The sequence below is a fragment of the Microtus ochrogaster genome, unplaced genomic scaffold (genome assembly GCF_000317375.1).
Source record: "Microtus ochrogaster isolate Prairie Vole_2 unplaced genomic scaffold, MicOch1.0 UNK125, whole genome shotgun sequence".
NCBI lineage: Eukaryota > Metazoa > Chordata > Mammalia > Rodentia > Cricetidae > Microtus > Microtus ochrogaster.
Window position 1 is genome coordinate 416,792 of NW_004949223.1, and position 19,772 is coordinate 436,563.

Consider the following 19,772-nt stretch of genomic DNA (forward strand, 5'->3'; position numbering starts at 1 on the left):
TTGACTGGTCCAGAGTAAGAGAAGGTGACACTGGGGCAGGAAGGAACAAACAACTTCAACACTGGGCCTGTTAGTAGTACTAGTAGTGTGTGTGTGTGTGTGTGTGTGTGTGTGTGTGTGTGTGTGCACGTGCATGACTGCCTGCCTGCATGTCTACATTGTGGAATACTGTCTTCCCTGGGAGATCTGAGTTCTACTCTGTCTAGACTTTTGGCATCCTAAACCTGTCCCTGTGGAGGGTTGAGCATCTGTCTTCTGCCTCTGAGGTGAGGGAATTCTTTAGGGTTTTGAATATGCATTGTGTACTTGTGTATGTGTTTATGTACATATGGGCGTGTGTGTGCAGGCCAGATTTTGATGTCAGTTGTTCTGTTGTTCATATTGGTACAGTGTCTGTCATTTGACCCCAAAACTGGCTGATTTGGCTAGTCTAGCTAGCCAGCTGGCTGTGAGCCCCTCTTGTGATATTTCCTTGGACCTCTGAGATTGTAGGAGGCCACTTTGCCCATCCACAATTTAAATAGGTGCTGGAGATTTGAACTCTGGTCTTCACACTTCAGGGAAAGTGCTTTACTGGTTATGACAGATAGCTTTAATTGTCACCCTGACACAACTCAGAGTCACTTGGGAAGAGTCTCAAGGAGGAACTGTCTGCCTTGGGCTGGCCTGGGGAGCCTATGTGGGAGGGGATTGTTTTAAATTTATTGCTATGGGAAGACCCATCCACTGTGGGTGACTTCATTCCCTAGCAGGGGTCCTAAACTGTGTAAGACAGGTGGAATTGAGCAAGCACGTCTAAGCTGTTTGAAGTTCCTGCCTTGACCTCCTTCCTGCATAGATGACCTCTAACCTGGAGTTGTAAGCTGAAATAAACCCTTTCTGTGTCCTAAGCTGGTTTTTTCAAGATCTTTTATAATAGCATCGGCAATGAAAATAGGACACCCACTGGACCATCTCCCCAGCCTCCAGGAGAAGTTCTGAGGGACACCCTTGGAGCCACTTGCTGGCTCTTGTTTGCTTTGAGAGGTCCTCTGGGTGCACGAGTCTGCATGCACAACAGCTGGGTGAGGAATTTGCAGAAGGATGAAGGCCCGGGCGGGAAAGGCCTGCCATCACTCTCTCACCTTATGCTTGTCCTTGTTGCCTTGCCTTTTCTCTGTTGATAATAAAAGAGGAGCCCTCCATCTGTCGGTCTCAGCCACCTGCCTCATTGCTGCCATGAGTCATTTGAGGAAAGTGACTTAAGGAAGGATGAGGGGAGTATTTTGGCTCACAGTCCATCATGGCTGGGAAGGCGTGGCAGCAGGAGCTTGAGGTAGCGGTCACACTGCATCCACAGGCAGGAAGTAGAGAGAGTCAGATGCTAGTGTTCAGCTGCTCCTTCTCATTCAGTCCGGGATCCAGCCCCTGGGATGCTGCTGCTCATATTAGCATGGGTCTTCCACCTCAGTTAACCCAGTCTAGAAACTGCTTCACAGATGTGCCTAGGCATTTCTTTCTGCAGTGATTCTAAAACCCATCCAATTAACAGGTAAAATCAACCATCTCAGGGCTTGGGAAGATGGGTCACTGCTTAAAACACCTATGAAAGCAGACATGAAGACTAGATAATCGGATCCCCAGAAGGCTCAGAAACTCAAGGTGCTCTCTAGTCATTCCATTCTGGGAAGGCAGAGAGAAGGCAACCATGTCATCCAGCCTGGGTTTGATTGACAGACTCTGCCTCAATGAGTAAGCTGGAAGAGGGATCAGTTTTTATTTCTGACATCAACCTTAGGCTTCCACATGTACACATAACTCCTCACACACAAACATGCGTGCACGTACATACACATGCTTACTGTATACAAATACACATGAAAATGAAAAACAACAAAAAGATTAACCGCCATATTTTGCATCCAGGTAATATCATTTTCTTTCCTGGGCTCATGACTCATGAGTTGCTCAGAAGAGGAAATAGGGCTTGCTTATGACCACATAGCTGGGAAAAGGCAGAGCTGGGACTTGAACACAGTAATTGTTCCCTTGATCGCCACGTGAAAAGTGCTGAACTCATATAGCCTAGTGTAGAGAAGAGCTGCGAGCCTGCTTTCCTGCCGCCCGACTCCCAGCCCCCTGGCTAGCTTATGCCCCAGAATAACAACACACAAATTGTATTCATTTAAACACTGCTTGGCCCATTAGCTCTAGCCTCTTACTGGCTAACTCTCACATCTTGACTAACCCATCTTACCAGGAAGATTCTAGAGTATGTCCATCTTGGGCTGGAGCTTCATCGCGTCTGCCCTGGAGAGGAGAGGCATGGCTTCTGCTTCACTTTCCTTCTTCCCAGCATTCTGTTCTGTTTACTCCACCCACCTATGTTCTAACCTATCAGGCCAAGCAGTTTCTTTATTAATTAACCAATGAAATCAACAGATTGATATATGACACTCCCACATCAGTCTAGAGCCCAAGCTCACAAGTAGAAAGAGTTTTGGTAGTGGAAACTTTCCCAGGCAATTGCTGTTGGTAAGATAATTTGCTATGCAAGCGTGAGGAACAGAGTTCAGATCATCAACATTCATGTAAAACAAAACAGAAGGAGAAACCAAACAAGAGGCAGTGTGCATCAGTGTCTCCAGCACTGGAAGATGGAGACTGGAGCATTGATTAGCTTTCTGGGGGATACTCTTAGCATAGTAAGCTACACATCTCATTATTTACCATACACAGAGGTGATGTTGGATCCCTTGTACCTTGCTCTGATTGACATGTCTTGGAGATCTTCCTGTGTCACTGATGGGAGCTTCTTGGTATCTTTTTAGAGTATTCTATCACATCCATTCACACAGATCCTGTTTTTATGTCATACCCTTCCCCACCTGCCCTGCAAGGTGTGGGGACCATGTCTAGGTAGTTGAACAAAACCTCGAATTTCTCTTTCATAACACATGAAGCATGTAGTTTGAAAGGCATTATCTATCTCTCTTTAAGTTGTATTATATTTATTTATGTAGTGTGTGTGTGTGTGTGTGTGTGTGTGTGTGTGTGCAAGATACACAGGCAGAGATCAGAGGACAGCTGTAGGAGTTGGTTCCTTCCATTATGCCTGGCCTGGGGCTTGAGCTCAGGTTGTCAGATGTGGTGACAAGCTCCTGTACCCATTGAGCTATCTTGCTGGCTCAGGAGAAAGTTTTACTACTAGAAAGAATTCAGAAGGGAACAACCAGGGCCCCAGAATAGGGGACCAGGGATGGTTCTGAAGACATCTGTGACTAAGGGACAGGGATGTGATGGTTGAAAGCAGAGACACTAAAAAATTCCAAGCATAGGACAACACTGGGAATCGGCGGGCTGAGCACTGCCTTCCTTGTTCCTCCCAGTACATCCTCCTCTGTTCTCACCGTGGGGAGAAAGCCACAGAAGAAGACACTTCCAATATGGCTCTGGTGCTAGTTTTTCCTCCTTGTAGAGTTCTCAGGCTCCTGAAACTGGGGTCAGTTCTTCCCAGTGAAGCATTCTGTTTTGAGGGCTGGGTGAGTGGCTTAGTGGATGAGAGCTTGCCCTGAACTGGGAAGGCCCCAGTTTACATCTCCATATCCATACAAGAGCAGGGCATGGGAGAGCCTGATGGTCCTGGGAGCTCACTGGCCAGCAGCCAAGGTCACCTGAAATATTGAGCCTCAGTTTCACAGGAGTTGCTGCCGTGCAGAGCGACAGAGGACAGCGTCTTCAGTGAGGCCTGCTGTGCGTGCTGGCACACGTTTTCGTCTTTGCCTCAGTCCATGATGGCAGCCCCTATCCACAGTCTCGGGTACTTGAAACTGCCCAGATTATATTTGGTCATTGTTTTTTCTTTAAAAATTCTATTTTATTTACTTCTGTATGTGTATGTGTTCATGTGGAAGTCAGAGGACATTGGAGGCATCACTTCTCCCTTCACCATGTGGTTCCTGGGTATGGGACTCTGCTCATCAGGCTCGGCAGCTCACCTTTACCCACTGAGCCATGATTTTAGCTCTTAAATAAAAAAGTTTAACTAAAAAAAGTTAAATTATATGTGTCAGGCCCAGAGAAACTGTTTCTCCAAATTCTGGTGGCTAGACAAAAGCAGCGGTCCTCAGGAACTTGTGATGCTGCCTACCCATATCAAAAGGAGCCATTTCCCTTAACCACTGGCAGAGGGGCAAATGGCTGTGGTGCCTACCAGCAAACCAAAGTGCATGCTGGCCTCCAGGCTCCTTCAGTATCACAGTTACCCAGCTCTCTCGCCTTCTGCAGCTCCTGAGCTTTCCACCCCGCAGCCGTACGTTCTCCTTATAACCCTGCTACTTCCCTATGCTCCTCTTGCTCTTCTCTTTTGCCCTCTCCTGGTCTCTGTTTGGATTTCTCCTTTGCCTACACTGTCATCCTCTTACACTGTCCTCTCTGTGTCGTGTGTGTGTGTGTGTGTGTGTGTGTGTCCGCTACTTTCTCTCTTCCAGACACTTCTGGCTGCCCTCTCTCTCTCTTACCTACAGTAGAAACCTTGCCCTCAGCTGTGCTACAGGCGGTCATGTTGTTAGTTTATACAGTGCGCTTCCTTTTTGGCACGTGGCCGTGTGTGCAGATGCTCTGGGAGGTTGGAGGTGTTGGGCTCTCCTTTGGAGCTAGAGTCATACCTAACAAGGGTGCTGGGAATCCAAGCCATCTCTTCAGCTTTTTTTTTTCTCTTCAGTGTGCTGTGTGTAGTCTTTGTATGTGTGAGCACATGCGTGTGTGTGTGGAGGCCAAAGGTTGACATCAGGATATCTTCTCTAGAATCACTTTCCACTTTATTTTTTGACATGAGGTTAGAACTAACTGTTTCAGTTAGGTTTGACTGCCCGGTGACCCTCTGTGACATGCCTCTCTGTTTTCCCAGTGCTGGGACCACAGGTATGTGCTGCCGTGCCTGACTTTTATGTGGGTATGGGCTACTCATGCCCGTGCTGTATGCGCTTTTCCCACTGAGCTCTTTCCCTAGTCCTAGGTGTGCATTTATTTGCTTTTTTATTTTTGTCACTGGGTCTCCTGTAGCTCAGGCTTGTCTGGATTTCACTGTGTAGCAGGAAGCCCTGAGTGCTTGAATCCGTGCCCCTCCTGTCCCCCCTCCTGAGTGCTGGGATAACTTGCATGTACCACTGTGCCCAGTTGATGTGGTGCTTGGGGTGGCATCCAAGACATCATTGTATTCTAGGATCAGGAGTGGAAGGCCATCTTTGCCTTTGTAGAAAGTTTGAGGCCAGCCTGACAGCTTTATGAAACTCTATCTCAGTATCATCACTATCAACAGCAGAAACGATAATTTTAAGGAAAAAAAAAAAGAAAATTGGGTGGGTTTGACACCATAACTGTCACCCTACCTCTGAGGAGACTGAGCTAGGAGGATTTTGAATTCAAGGCTAGCCTGGGCTACATAACAAGACCTAGTCTCAAAGACTGATTGCAAAAGAAAACACATCATCAAACAACCAGGGAGTAGAGGGGTAAGCATGAGCAAGTGATGGTCAAAGGCTGGGAGAACTGTAGCTGCCAATAGGACCTTCCTACTGCCTGCCTTCTCTACTTCCTTGCGAATCACTTACAGCTTACGTAGGTTTGATTTATGTTCGTGAGTGGTTTGCCTGCATGTTTATCTGTGCACCCTGTGTGTGCCTAGTGCCTGTGGAGGTCAGAAGAGGGCGTTGGATCCTCTGGGACTGGAGTTACAGAGCTGCCACGTGGGTGCTGGGAATCACACCAAGTCCTGCCTTTGCAAGAGCAGCTAGTGTTCTTCGCTGCTGAGCCTTCTCCAGGCCCTTATTAAACCGTGAAGTATCATTCCCACCCTCAGGGGCAGAGTTGGGGCTGAAGCTGCTGGAATTCCTACAAGAATTTCTGATGCTGGTTCAGACATCTTCTGGATATTTTTTTCTGTTCCAACAGTAAATTGCTCTATTGTTTTCACCTCACAGGGACACATCGGGCTTTAATGAGTTAAGAGTTAGATTTACAGAGAGATTAAAGCAGCAAAGTGCTTCTTTATTGCCCCTGCAATTAGATCCTTTTAATGTTTATTTATAGTAAGGTAAGTTTGTGTGCTATATAGTTCTTCCAGCTCAAGCGGGGCTCTGGTGGTTCTGAGTGTAGTCACAGGATTGTGCAACAGTCCCTGCGCTCTGTGTTTCAACTGTTTCCTGTCCTTCAAAGAATTGCTGGCCCCTTGGCCCCCTCCCTGGCTCCTGCAGCCACTCGTCCACGTCCTGATTCTCTGGGATTGGCTTCTTCTGGACACTTTATATAAATAGACCCACGGTCTTTAGGACCCAGTTCTTCCATCAAGTGTATGATGTTTTTAAAGGTTCATTCACAGGGTAGTGCCCTTCGGAACTTTAGTCCTCTTTATTGCCGATTAATATTCTTTTTGAATGGACATGCCACATACATGAGTCCCTTAGTGGCATTTAGGTGCTATCCAGTCTTTGGCTAGTATGAAAAGTTCTGCTGTGCACATTTGCATGCAAATTCTTTGTGTGAACATGCATTTTCTTTTCTCTTGGGTGCACAGGAGTGGGATTGTGTGATCTTTATATATGCATGTGTGTGTTCATGTGCACACATGTGTATGTGGAACCCAGAGGGTGCTTTTTTCTAAACAAAAGTTTTTTATATTGATTTTTATTGAGCTCTACATTTTTCTCTGCTCCCCTCCATGCCACTCCCCTCCCCCTTCAACCCTTCCACAAGGTCCCCATGTTCCCAATTTACTCAGAAGATCTTGTCTTTTTCTACTTCCCATTAGATTAGATCTATATCAGTCTATCTTAGTGTCCGCATTGTTGTCTAAGTTCTCTGGGATTGTGGTTTGTAGGCTGGTTTTCTTTGATTTATTCTTAAAAACCACCTATGAGCGAGTACATGTGATGATTGTCTTTCTGTGTCTGGGTTACCTCACTCAAAATAATGTTTTCTAGCTCCATCCATTTTCCTGCAAAATTCAAGATGTTGTTACTTTTTCTGCTGTGTAGTACTCCATTGTGCAAATGTACCACATTTTCCTTATCCATTCTTCGGTCGAGAGGCATTTAGGTTGTTTCCAAGTTCTGGCTATGACAAACAAAGCTTCTATGAACATAGTTGAGCACATGTCCTTGTGGCATGATTGAGCATCCTTTGGATATATACCCAAAAGTGGTATTACTGGGTCTTGAGGAAGGTTGTTTCCTAATTTTCTGAGAAATCGCCACACTGACATCCAAAGGGGTTACACCAGCTTGCATTCCCACCAGCAATGCAGAAGTGTTCCCTTTTCCCCACAACCTCTCCAGCATAAGTTGTCATCAGTGCTTTTGATCTTGGCTATTCTTACAGGTGTAAGATGGAATCTCAGAGTTGTTTTGATTTGTATTTCTCTGATGACTAAGGATGTTGAGCATTTCCTTAAGTGTCTTTCAGCCATTTTAGAGTCCTCTGTTGAGAGTTCTCTGTTTAGGTCTGTACTCCATTTTTTTTAAAAATATGGAATGCTTCATGAATTTGCATGTCATCCTTGTGCAGGGGCCAATTTTATCTTTCCAATTTTAGTATATGTGCTGCCGAAGCGAGCACAACGAAAAAATTTTAATTCAATATATTTTGATCATGATTTTTCCCTTCAGTTTCTACCAGATCCTTCCCACCTCTGACCCCCCACTCAACTTCATGTTTTTTCTCTTTAAAAAACAGACCAAAACCATACAAAAAATAACTTCTCCAACAAACCCCACAAAAACAGAAAAATGAAAGTCAAAATAAACAAACTAAAGACCAGTAAGACAGAAAATGCCCAAACAAAGCAAAGAGACAAAAAAAAAAAGTTTGCAAAAATACCTTTGAGTTTGTTTTGTGTTGGCCAACTACTCCTGGGCATGAGACGTACCCTGAAGTGTGGTTAATATACTCAGTGATAATCCAGCAGGGATAATTCGTTTTTCCTTTGTCAGTGGGTGCATCAATTGCTGATGACTTTTTTTCCTGGTTAGAAGTGGGAGCCTGTTTCCAGTTCCCCCTCTCAGTGCTGGGACTCAGTCTGGATTGAACCTGTGTAGGCCCTGTGCATACTGCTATGGTCTCTGAGAGTTTATGTGTTCTCCTGTCCTATTGTGTTTGGAAGACACTGTTTTCTTGGAGTTGTCCATCACCTCTTGACTCCTACAGTCTATTTGTGCTCTCTTCCGCCTAGCTTCCTGATTCCTGTGGGGAGGGGTGTGACATCCCATTTAGGACTGAGTGTTCCAAGTGTCCTCAGTCTCTACATATTGTGTAGTTGCCGGTCTCCCATCTACTGCAAGAGGAAATTTGTCTGATGATGGCTGAGTAAGGCACTGAGTGTGTTATAGGAGTGATTTTATTGCTGTATTCCTTTAGCAGAATTATTTATTAGGTTTTCCCTGGGACCGTGATCGATCTAGTCTCAGGTATGGATTCCATCTTATGGAGTGGGCCTTAAATCTATTCAGATAGTGGTTGGTTACTCCCAAAGCACTTGTGCCGTTATTACAGCAATATACCAGAGACCATCCTTGTGTCATTCTTCAGGTGCTGTCCACCTTGTTATTTTGAGGCAGGGTCTCATTGAACCTGTAGTTCACTGTTTAAGGTAGGCTGGCGTGCCTGTGGGCCTCCAGGGTCTTCCTGTGTCTGTCTCCCGAGCACTAGAACTCTCATGTGTATGCATCTGTGCTTGCTTTTTATATGCGGGTTTTGAGGATGGAACACAGCTTTTCATGTTTGTTCAGCAAGGACTTTACTAAGCCTTTTTCTCTTTTGCATCTGTGCAAAAGATATGTACATGCGTGTTAGCATGTGTGAGTGCATGTATCTGTGCAAATGTGTGGAGAGCAGAGGCCGATATTGCATGTCTAGTTTATCAGGCCAGCTTGTTCTGGGCCTCCTCCTCTTCATCTCCCAAGTGCTGGGATTATAGGCAGGCTGTCATACCTGTCTATCATTTTTGTGAGTGCTGGGATCAAAATTCTGCTCCTCACATTTGCAGGATGAGTGTGTTACCCCCGAGCTGTTTCCCTAGCCTTTGACTAGTTTTTGTAACACTGTTTGCTCTCTCTATTTAGTCCAGGAGCCCAGCCCGTGGAATGGCACTGCCCACTTTCAGGGTAGGTCTTCCTATTTCAGTTAGCCCAGTGTAGAGACTTCCTCACAACACAGGCTTGTCCCCTGTGTGCTTCTAGATCCTGTCCACTTGTCAATCAAGAGTAATATTGACACAGTATGTCTATGGGTCTCTGCCTGTCAATATATCCATGCTTGAAAACCATTGAGGTGTCAGGAACCTCAGATCTGCTTGGTGCGACTATGTGGAATTTGAACTGGTGTACTGGTCTCTTCAAAGCTGTCTCCCAGCCCAGGCTTCACCACTGCAGGGGGCCTTCTGCTCTGCTCCGAGCCTGGCTGCCAAGTGTGTTGGGCAGGGTGGCAGTTTTACTCTTGCCCAGGGCTGGGGCTTCTAACTTCCTCATGAATAAGTGTGTGGCTTTTCTTCTAATAGAGTTTAATATGCTCTGTGAGGGTTATGAAGCAAGAACACCAAATCCAAGAGCTTTAGGATGTACTTCCCCAAGTCACTTTTGCGTCTTTTGTGAGTCATTCTCAGATTAGATTCCCTATCCCTTTGTGTGTGTGTGTGTGTTCATGTATATTTGCATGTGTGCATGTGTGTGTATGTGTGCATGCCTGTGTGTAGTGTGTATATACTTACACATATCTGCACATCTATGTGGAGGTCAAATGGAAAATTTGGGTGTCCCTCAGACACCCTATTTATTTTTTAGACAGGGTCTGTCGCTGTCCTGGACCTTGGTAGCCTGGCTAGCCAGTTATCTCCACGGAACCCCTATCTCCACCTTCCCAGTGCAGAAATTCTAAGTGCTCACTACCAAGGGATGGAATCAGGCTTACAAGGCAGCATTTCATCCACTGAGCCATCTCTCCAGCTTGGAGTCTTTCATTTTGAGACAGGGATTCATTATTTTGCCAGGCTCAAGCTATCTGTTCCTTTTATCTTAGCTGGTATGTGTATGTGTACATGCATGTTCATGCATACATGCACGTGTGTGCACATGTATGTATGTATATCCCACGGTGTGCATATGGAGGTTAGAGAATGTCTCTTTCTTTTTGCTGTGTGAGGTCCAGGGATCGAACTCCAGTTGTCAGGTTTGGTAGAAGCACCTTTACCTGATGAGCCATCTCAGTGGCTCCAGGGTAAGAGTCTCTTTGCCTCAAAGATATTGAATGTTTTGGGATAAAATAAACGGGTTGTATGGGTAGAGAGGGCTCTGGTTGGTAGGGAATGCTATCTAAGGAGTTTGATTCTGACAAATGCTAACTTGTATAGAAGGAACACAAAGAAGGGGAGACTCATAGAGGTCTTCACATGAAGGGCAGTCAGGGAGGGCTGCTGGAGTGGGTGGCTTCTGAGTGGCTCTAAGGGATCATGGCCTGGAGCTAAGCAGAGTGTGGTGGGGCCCCTGTGATTTGAGGGTTTGGGAGGTTGAGGCTGGGAGTAGCCAGCAGGAGCTGGGGAGGTAGCTTAGCTGGTAAGCTGTTTGCCTTTTCCTCGGGAGCATGGGGACAGAGGAGGAAGACAAGGAAGATGAGGAAGATTAAAATAGAAGTGGGGAGACAGCTCAGTCAATAAAGAACTTGCCTTGCAAGTACGAGGAACTAAATTAGTTCCCCAGAAGCCAAGAATCCAGGAGTGGCAGCTTATACTTATAATCATAGCTGGGGTGGAAGAGACTGATGGAGTCCTGGGGCTCACTGACTCCCTAACTTAGCCCACTCAGCAAGCTCCAGGTCAGAGAGAAACTGTCTCAAAAAGATAGTGGAAGGCATGTGAGGAAGAATGACACCTTTGTCCTTTGCTGGGAGTGAAGGTAGGGGTTGTGAGTGCATAAACAGACTCACGCAGAGATGTATGTTACATATTTGAGGGAAAATACACATCAACACAGGTGACGTGAGCTGAGCACCTATTGCATACCATTCAGTGCCTGGGCCCTTCTGACATTGGGGACAGGGAGTTTTGTAGCTATTGAGAGAGTAGCTGCTTAGCATGGTGTTCTAGTTTGTTTGCTGTTGCTTTGATAAACACACCATGACCAACAGCTACCTTCACAACCTAGTCTGTCATGAAGGGAAGTCAAGGCAGAAACTCAAGGCAGGAACCCAGAGGCAGGAACTGAAGTGGAGACCTTGGTGGAGCAGGGCTGACTAGCTTACTCTTCCTGGCTTTCTTTGTCCACCCACCTTGGGGAGGCCCATAGTGGTCTGGCTCCTCCCATATCAATCCACAGGCTTGCCTCTATGGCAGTCTGATGAAGGCAGTTTCTAAACTGAGGTTCTCTCTTCCCAGATGACTCAAGCTTGTGTCAAGTTGACAAAAACTAGCCAGTGCACATGGCTTAAGGGGTGGGAGGGTTTTTAGGAATATCGAGGACTGTGATTGCCAGGCGTGCAGGACCATGGGAAGGCGTGGAGGGGGTGGGAACTTGGCAGGCCACCCACCCTTAGGAGAATCAGCACTCCCTTTGTGTTTGAGCAAAGAGATGGAGGTTGGGTTTCCTGGGAAGCTCTTGCCACACCCAGGTAAAAGGTAATTAGACCTTGATTGGCAGCCAGGAGGGCAGGCAAAGGAAGCAGAGCCAGCCAGGGAGGTGGGTGAACACAAAACAAAGACATTCAGTTTTTCCTTGCCCTGTTCTGATATGAGTACATTTTCCTGTCAGTCACTTCGTGAAGAGCTTCCATGCTGAGGCTCAGGGGCCCTGGGCTGGGGTCGGCTGCCCTTTCCTCTGCACTTGATGTCTTACTCAACCCTCCTGTCAGTCGATTGCTTCATAGATAGGGTTATGATTATGTTAAGGCTTCTAACTGGGCAGCCAAAGGAATTATGTTCTTTGCCTTTTGAAAGGAATTATTTAGGCATGGTTGCTTTACAGGGAAAGCCATTCATTGGGGCTGGCTTAGGGATCTGAAATGCAGAGCCCACAGTGGGTGACCACAAAGCTGGCACTGGCCCTAATTGTAGCTTTCCCATCTTCTCACTGGGGAACTCTAGGCAGGGACTCTATCCCTGAACCAGACCTCCAGCCCCTCACTGGGAGATTCTAGGCAGGGGTTCTTCCCCTAAGCCACATCCCAGCCCTCATTAGGAGAGTCTAGGCAGGGGCTCTACATCTGAACCATGTCCTTCAGCCTAGTCCATGTATCCCAGATTATCCTCATACTCATAATCTTCCTGCCTCAGCCTCTTGATCACTGCGGTTACAAGTTGCCACCACCCCTAGCACACCATATATCGTTATCTATTCATTCATTGATGGACATTTATGGCGATGGCTATTCATCAGAATGATGTGAATATTAAGGAAGGGGAGCTCTTACATACTGTTGGTGGGAATGTCTGCTGGTATAGTCAGTGGAGAACCAATATAGAGGCTTCTCAAAGCCTGGAGCAGATCATCCTTTCCTGGGAAACTCTACAAAGTTCACGAAATCTGGATGTGGAAGAGACACACCTGCTCACGTTGACCGTGGCACTGTCTCTGTTAATAGCCAGGAAGATTGGAAAGGAGTCCTGGCTTTTTCCTTCATTAAGCTTTTTGGTTGGCATACTGAAGAATGGGTTTCAAGCTATGTCATTTTGTGTGTCTATATGACTGTACCTTGCTCATCACCCCTGCCTGCCCCATTATTCTTACTTGGATCTCTGCCTACATGCATGTTTCTTTACCTCAACTGCTTTCCTTTCTGCTTCTGTCATGCATGTATATAATATATGTAACTATTTCATTCTGTATGACTGACTAATACTCCATTGTGTCTACATGCCATATTTTCTTTGTTATTTGTTATTATCATTATTTTTTAAGACAGGGTCTCAAATAGCCCAGGTTGGCCTCTTACTTGCTATGTAGCTGAAGATGACTTTCAACTCCTGAACCTCCTGTCTCCTGCCTCCTAAATGCTGGGATTATAGGTGTGCACCACCATATCCAGTATGTGCTAGGAATGGAACGAAGGGGCTTTATGCATGCTGGGAAAGTGGTCTACCAGCTGAGCCACAGTCTAGTTCTCATCTATCAATTGCTTGTTTCATAACTTGGCTATTGAGAAGATGTCTATATTACAGTATGTGCCACATTTTCTTTATTATTTATCCATTTAAACTTCTTTCACATATAGCTATTGTGAGCAGAGCAGCAGTGAGCATAGATTTGCAGGAGACTCTGTGATAATGCTGACCTAGAGTGCTCTAGGATATATAGCCCCTGTGTGTGTGTGTGTTAGAGACCAGAAGTCTACTTCAAGTGACAACTGTTCCATAGAAGCCCTCCACTTTATTTCTTAAGGCAGGGTATTCTACTGACCTGGAGTTCGTTGATACAAGTAGCCCAATAAGCTGTGGGAATCTGTCTATCTCTGCATGCCCCCAGCCCTCATAGACACATGCTGCTGTACCAGCTTACTGCGTGTGTCCTGGGCATGGGCGTCAGGTCTTCATGCCTGTACAGCAAACACTGCTGTCGTTCTGACTCTGGCCTCATTGGCTGTTCTAGTCCTTGACTCATCTACTTTGCTTCTGTTGTCTGCCCTTTAGTGTGCCCTGGCATGGACATCAGGAACAACCTGACCAGGCTGCACGAGCTGGAGAACTGCTCAGTCATCGAGGGCCATCTGCAGATCCTCTTGATGTTCAAAACCAGACCCGAAGATTTCCGAGACCTCAGTTTCCCCAAACTCATCATGATCACAGACTACCTGCTTCTTTTCCGTGTCTATGGCCTGGAGAGTTTGAAAGACCTCTTCCCCAACCTTACAGTCATCCGAGGCTCCCGCCTCTTCTTCAACTATGCCCTGGTCATCTTTGAGATGGTCCACTTGAAGGAGCTGGGGCTCTACAACCTCATGAACATCACCCGGGGCTCTGTCCGCATTGAGAAGAATAATGAGCTCTGTTACCTGGCTACCATTGACTGGTCTCGGATCTTGGATTCTGTGGAGGACAACTACATCGTGCTGAACAAAGATGACAATGAGGAGTGTGGGGATGTCTGTCCAGGCACTGCCAAGGGCAAGACCAACTGCCCTGCCACCGTCATCAATGGGCAGTTTGTGGAACGGTGCTGGACACACAGTCATTGTCAGAAAGGTATGCTGGAGGCAGCTCCGTTCTAAGCCATTCCTTCCTGGTCACTGGAAAGGTTTAGGTGATGAAGGCTGCAGAGTACAAACCCTAGAATTTCCATCAAAACAATACACTCACCCCTCGCCTCCTTATCTTTGAAGGATACACTTCACTGCCTCCTTATCTTTGAGGGATACACTTCACTGTGGTGCATGTACATTTTTGTGTGTGTGTATTTATATATATCTATACTTTTCTATTGCAATGATAGAATACCATAACAAAAATAAATGGAGGCAGTTGGGGTATGGCTCAACATTTAAGAGCATTTTCTGCTCTTCTAGAAGACTCATGTTCAGTTTTCAGCACCATATCACTCAGAAAATCCAGCTCCCTGGGCCTTTGAGAGTTTTGCATGTAGTGTATGCAGATACACGCATACACACAGACACACACATACATACTGTCACTTGGTAAGAGATTAACAACCATAACCAATACTGAAATAGAATAATTATAATGGTATTCTCTAATAAAATAACAAGCATCACTTTTGCACTTAGAGGGACACCGTTAAGTAAAATAATGATAATTTGAATATAATCATCATTGTTTTAACAACTAGTTTTATACTTGAAGTTGATTCGTATATCAGGTGTGGCAGAACAGGACATCTTGAGATTTTATTGTGCCACTCCAAAAAGTACATGATTGAAAACACAAATTGATTATTTCTGGAATCTTCCATTTGGTAGTTTACAGTTGACTATGGGTTATTGAGACTGTGGGAAGTGAAATCTCTGATAGGTGAATGAGTATACTGAACCCCGCCATTGTAGTAGGCAAGCAACCACAGTTAGGTGTTAAGACATGGGTGTGGCTTGTATGTCAAAAAACTTTTATTTACAAAATAAGTAGGGGGGCAAATTTTTTGGAAGGGCTGTTTGCCACACCCCTGCTGGATAGTGAATGTTCCTGTGGGCCTCTGCTTGGTTGAGTAGTAGACCATGCAAGGGTGTGTATTTGACGTAGCATATTTTTCTTATCTGCTTATAGAAGTCAGTTTGCAAGAGATAGTCAGAAAAAGAAATGTGTAAAAATTCATCTTTGAAAGTAGCATTTTTTACATCTATTTATTTTTATTTGTGTGTGTGTGTGTGTGTGTGTGTGTGTGTGTGTGTGTATGTGTATGCGTGCGTACACATGCGTGTCTGTATATGAGTATGCACTTGTATTCCATGGCCCACATGGAAGTTGGAGGACAACTTTTAGAAGTTGGTCTTCTTCGTCCACATACTATGGTAGTCAGGCTGCAGGAGCAAATGCCTTTACCTTTCAACTGTCTCTCCACTCCCTTCAGGATCTGTTGCCTCTATATCTTTAGCCTTCTGAGTTATAAGGCACTTAGATTATTTCATTTTTTAAAAAAAGAATTTGGCTGTTTTAGGGTGATGTGGGAGTGTCATATAGCAATCTGTTGATTTCATTGGTTGAGTAATAAACAAACTGCTTGGGCTCATAGCTTAGAACATAGGTGGGTGGAGTAAACAGAACAGAATGCTGGGAGGAAGAGGAAGTGAGGTAAGACGCCTCAGACAGAGACGACATGCTCCCTGCTCCCGAGCAGACACACGCGATGAAGCTCCCACCCAGGATGGACGTAGGCGTAGGTCCCGGTAAGCGCACCTTGGGGTGCTACACACAGACGATTAGAAATGGGCTAGTCCAGGTGCGAGAGTTAGCCTAGAAGAGGCTAGATAGAAATGGGCCAAGCAGTGATTAAACGAATACAGTTTGTGTGTAATTATTTCGGGGCATAAGCTAGCCGAGCCAGGCGGCTGGGGTGCTGGGGACACAGCCCCACTGCTCTTATTTCAACATTAGGGTTCAAGTTTTATTTTTTAAAATAATTTTTATTATATATACATGGGTGTTCCGCCTTCAAGATTGTCTGTGTATCACATGTGCGCCCTTAGACAGACGCCAGGAGAAGGTGTTGGGTCCCCTGGAATTGTAGTTCTAATGGTTGTGAGCTGCCTTGTGGGTTTGGGACCTGAACCCAGATCCTTGGCAAGAGCAGCAAGTGCTCTGAACTGCTGAGCCATTTCTCCAGCTCCATGTTTGTTTCTTTTAGCCTTGTTTTCCAGAAAGGAAATTTCTGGGTCAGAGGCTCCTGATTTGGATTGCCAAATGGCTTTCCAGAAATGTTGGACCTGTGGACTGGACTCCCAGCCTTGAATGGAGAGAACTGGCCTTTGAAAGTTGTTTAAAAACGTCTTTCAGAAAGTCCTCGGGTGGGTGCTAAGCTTATACTGTGACTGTTTATCTCTGCTTGTGTTTGATTTCAGGGCAGAGTCTCTGAAAACATGTTTATCATTCAGGATTTCTCTGCTCCCTTCTTTCCTTGTGTGAGAACCTGTGTGGGTTTGGCAGAATCTAATCTGTAATTTTCTTCTTTGAACCTTGTTAATCTTTTTGTCAATTTCATCTGTGGCTCTTCTTGTTCAGTGGAGAAAATATTCTGAATGTTCAGAGCTACTGGAGAGTGATGGTGTTGTTGAAGACAGACTCCCAAAGCCTTGTGTATGGGAGGACAAAGCCGTACCACTGGGCAATGCTACCAGCCTCTCAAGAGGGCCTTCTAATCAGGGGCTCTGACTTGATTTTTACATGCCTTTTTCATGTCTTATACTTAAAATCGTCTCTACACATAAGATGTTCTCCGTTAAACATTTCTGTTTAACTATCACCATGTATAAAATCTTCCACTCTTGACTCTGGGGAACTCTGTGTGGATATGAGTCATTGTGGGGTACTTTGTGCCCCCTAGAGACTCATGGGGGTGGGTCTTGATGCTGTTTGTGGCAGAAATCAAGATAGATGTGATAGCAGTCATCTGTAATCCTAGTTCTGGGAAGATTGAGGCAGGAGGGTGGCAAATGTGAGGCCACCCCTCGTTACAAAGTGAAACCTTGAACCCCAGAAAAAGGAAAGAAGGAAGCAAAGAGACAAGAGGGGAAGTTGGGAGACATTCTATTCTAAAGAAGGAAAAAAAATGGAAGGAAAAGAGAGAAAGGGGGAAAAGAAAGAAGGAAAGAAAAAGTCTCCCCTTCCTGTGGCTGTTATTGTTTCTGCCTCCCTCTCCTGTACCTGGGGCATTTCTGTTCTGAGTGCTAGCTTTTATTGTGTTTTGATATCCAAGAGAGCAGTTCATTAGCTGTTTATGGCTTCAGTGACCTCATTCGCATGTTGTAAAATTCCCTGGGAAGGATTGGTGAATGGGAGAAAAGGAGTGGGTGGCTTATGGGTTAGCACACAAAGGGTAGGAGGAGAGAGAGGAGGAAGTGTTATTTATTTTTACCCCTATCCGAGCTCAAAGGAGCAATGGGACTTGTGGGTGAGGTTTTTATGGGAACTTCTGAGGACTACTCTTGGGTAATAGGAGTTGGGGGATGTCTTAGATAACTTTCAATTGTTGTGATAAACTCCTTGACCAAAAGCAGCTTGGGGAGGAAAGGGTTTATTTCATTTTATAGTTTGTAGTCTGTTATCTAGGGAGGTCAGGCCAGGAACACAAGGCAGAAACCTGGAGACAGGAGATGATGCAGAGACTGTGGAAGAACACAGATCACTGGCTGCTTTCTTATTGAACCCAGGACCACAAGCCTAGGGTTTGGCACCACCTGCAGTGAGCTGGGCCCTCCCACATCAATCATTCCCCATGGAGGCATTTTTCTTAACTAAGAGTTTGCCTTCCCAGTTATATCTAAGTTTGTGTCAAACTGACAAAACCTGGAAGTCACAGGGAGGAGACAGTGGAGAAGATAGATGACTGGGGGGACGAAAACATTACCTTTGGGGATATTTTGAGAATACTGGCAACTCAGGGACAAAGAGTTGCGGAGCAATGATCTAGAGGAAGGTGCGTGATAGTAATAGACTCGATAGAATGCAAGACCACCTTTGGGCTTGGATTTTCTGGGGCCTTTTGAGTTTTGGGCTGGAGCTGGGTTGTGGTCTAGATACAGTGAGGGAGGATGGGAGGTGGTTTAGATTGGGATGGGAGGTAGGTTTGTACTCACCTGTGCCCTGCATGGTTTCACAGAGCAGATCAGAGTCCCTGTGTATCTGTTGAAGTAGCCAGGTTCTTGTTTGTGTTTTGAGTGCAATGAATAGATCAATGACGTAGTTAGGAGTAGAAACAAAGGTTCTGAACAATGAGAGTGGAATAGTGAGTAAAGAGACTACCTAAAAGGTGTTGGACCATGAGTCACATGACTCTCTTAAGGACATTTACACAGCACCCATCTCGCCCAAGATTATGTATTATAGACTCTTCCTCTCTCATGCAAGGACACACGAATATGCTCACCTGGACACATGTACACCATCATACACATGAATATGCATGGGTGCACACATGCGTGCAAGCACGTGTGCATGTGTGCCCCTCCCACGTATCAGAAAATCCCCAAGCTCCTAGAATTTAGAATTCACATTTTAAAGTGCACCATTTTAAGTAGATTGACAAAACTTTGCACCATCCCTTCTGTGGTATGATTGTAACTTTGCCCAGCATTTCCATAAGGTTACGCTACATTCCCGTTAGTCAGTTGATAGCTATCTTTGCTGCATGGGCTGCGCTGTGCTCATTTTCAAATAACACTCATTTTACTGAGTTTCAGTTCCAAGGCTTAAATAGGCATACTAATTTTTAAAATGCTGCAAGATCCCCAGTGGCCTGCAGAGCAGCTAGTCCCAGGCAGAGACTGCTGCCGGACCCCAGAGCGGTTGCAAGATATCCCCAGCAGAATGGTCCCAGGGAGGCGGGTGGGTGTGAGCAGGCAGAGGGTAGAAGGCACATGGGCAGACACATTGTACAGAATAGAATTGGATATTTATTACTTAGAGGGAGTGGAGAGAGAGAAAGTGAGAGAGAGAAAGTTTGGGGGAAGAAGGAGAAGAGAAAGGAGAGAGACAGAGAAGGGCCTGAGAGAGAAGAGATGCGTGTGCACCAAGAGGGAACAGACAGAATCTAAGATGGTGGGAGGAGGGCAGGGGTTGCCGGGAGTGGGCATGGCTTGTCTCTTAAAGAGATGAAAACCATAACACTAATAATTTCCATATGTCAAAGAGAAGCTGCAGAGGATTTAAGTTGGTGGTTCTCAGCCTTCCTAATGCTGCAACCTTTTAGTACAGTTCCTCATGTTGTGGTGACCCACAACCATAAATTATTTTGTTGCTCCTTCATAACTATAATTCTGCTCCTGTTATGAATCATAATGTAAATGTCTGATATGTGACCCCCCAAAGGGTCATAACCCACTAGTTGAGAGCCACTGGTTTAAGTAAGAGCTGAAAGCTTAGAAGTATTTCGTGAGAGATGAGGTAAGAAGGAAGGAAGGGAGAGACAGAGTACAGTTACACAATGTTTACTACAGTATATTATTATGTTTTATTATTAGTTGTTAATCCTAAACTGCCTAACTTAAAAACTTTATCCTCTCTCTCTCTCTCTCCCTCTCCCTCCCTCCCTTCTTCCCTCCCTCCCTCCCTCCCTTTCTCTCTCTCTCTCTCTCTCTCTCTCTCTCTCTCTCTC

General features: G+C 45.5%; 1 protein-coding gene and 1 pseudogene across 3 annotated transcripts in view; one reads left to right on the forward strand and one right to left on the reverse strand.

The window, feature by feature from the left end:
* The window catches only part of Insr (insulin receptor), a 137,134-nt gene that overhangs the window by 9,634 nt on the left and 107,728 nt on the right, over positions 1-19,772 (forward strand). For all 3 annotated transcript variants that reach the window (XM_005371760.3, XM_005371761.3, XM_026778304.1), the window contains exon 2: positions 13,646-14,197. In XM_005371760.3, the coding sequence (XP_005371817.1) occupies positions 13,646-14,197 (552 nt within the window). The remainder of the gene's footprint in view (positions 1-13,645; positions 14,198-19,772) is intronic.
* LOC113455804 lies at positions 7,498-7,593 on the reverse strand (annotated as a pseudogene).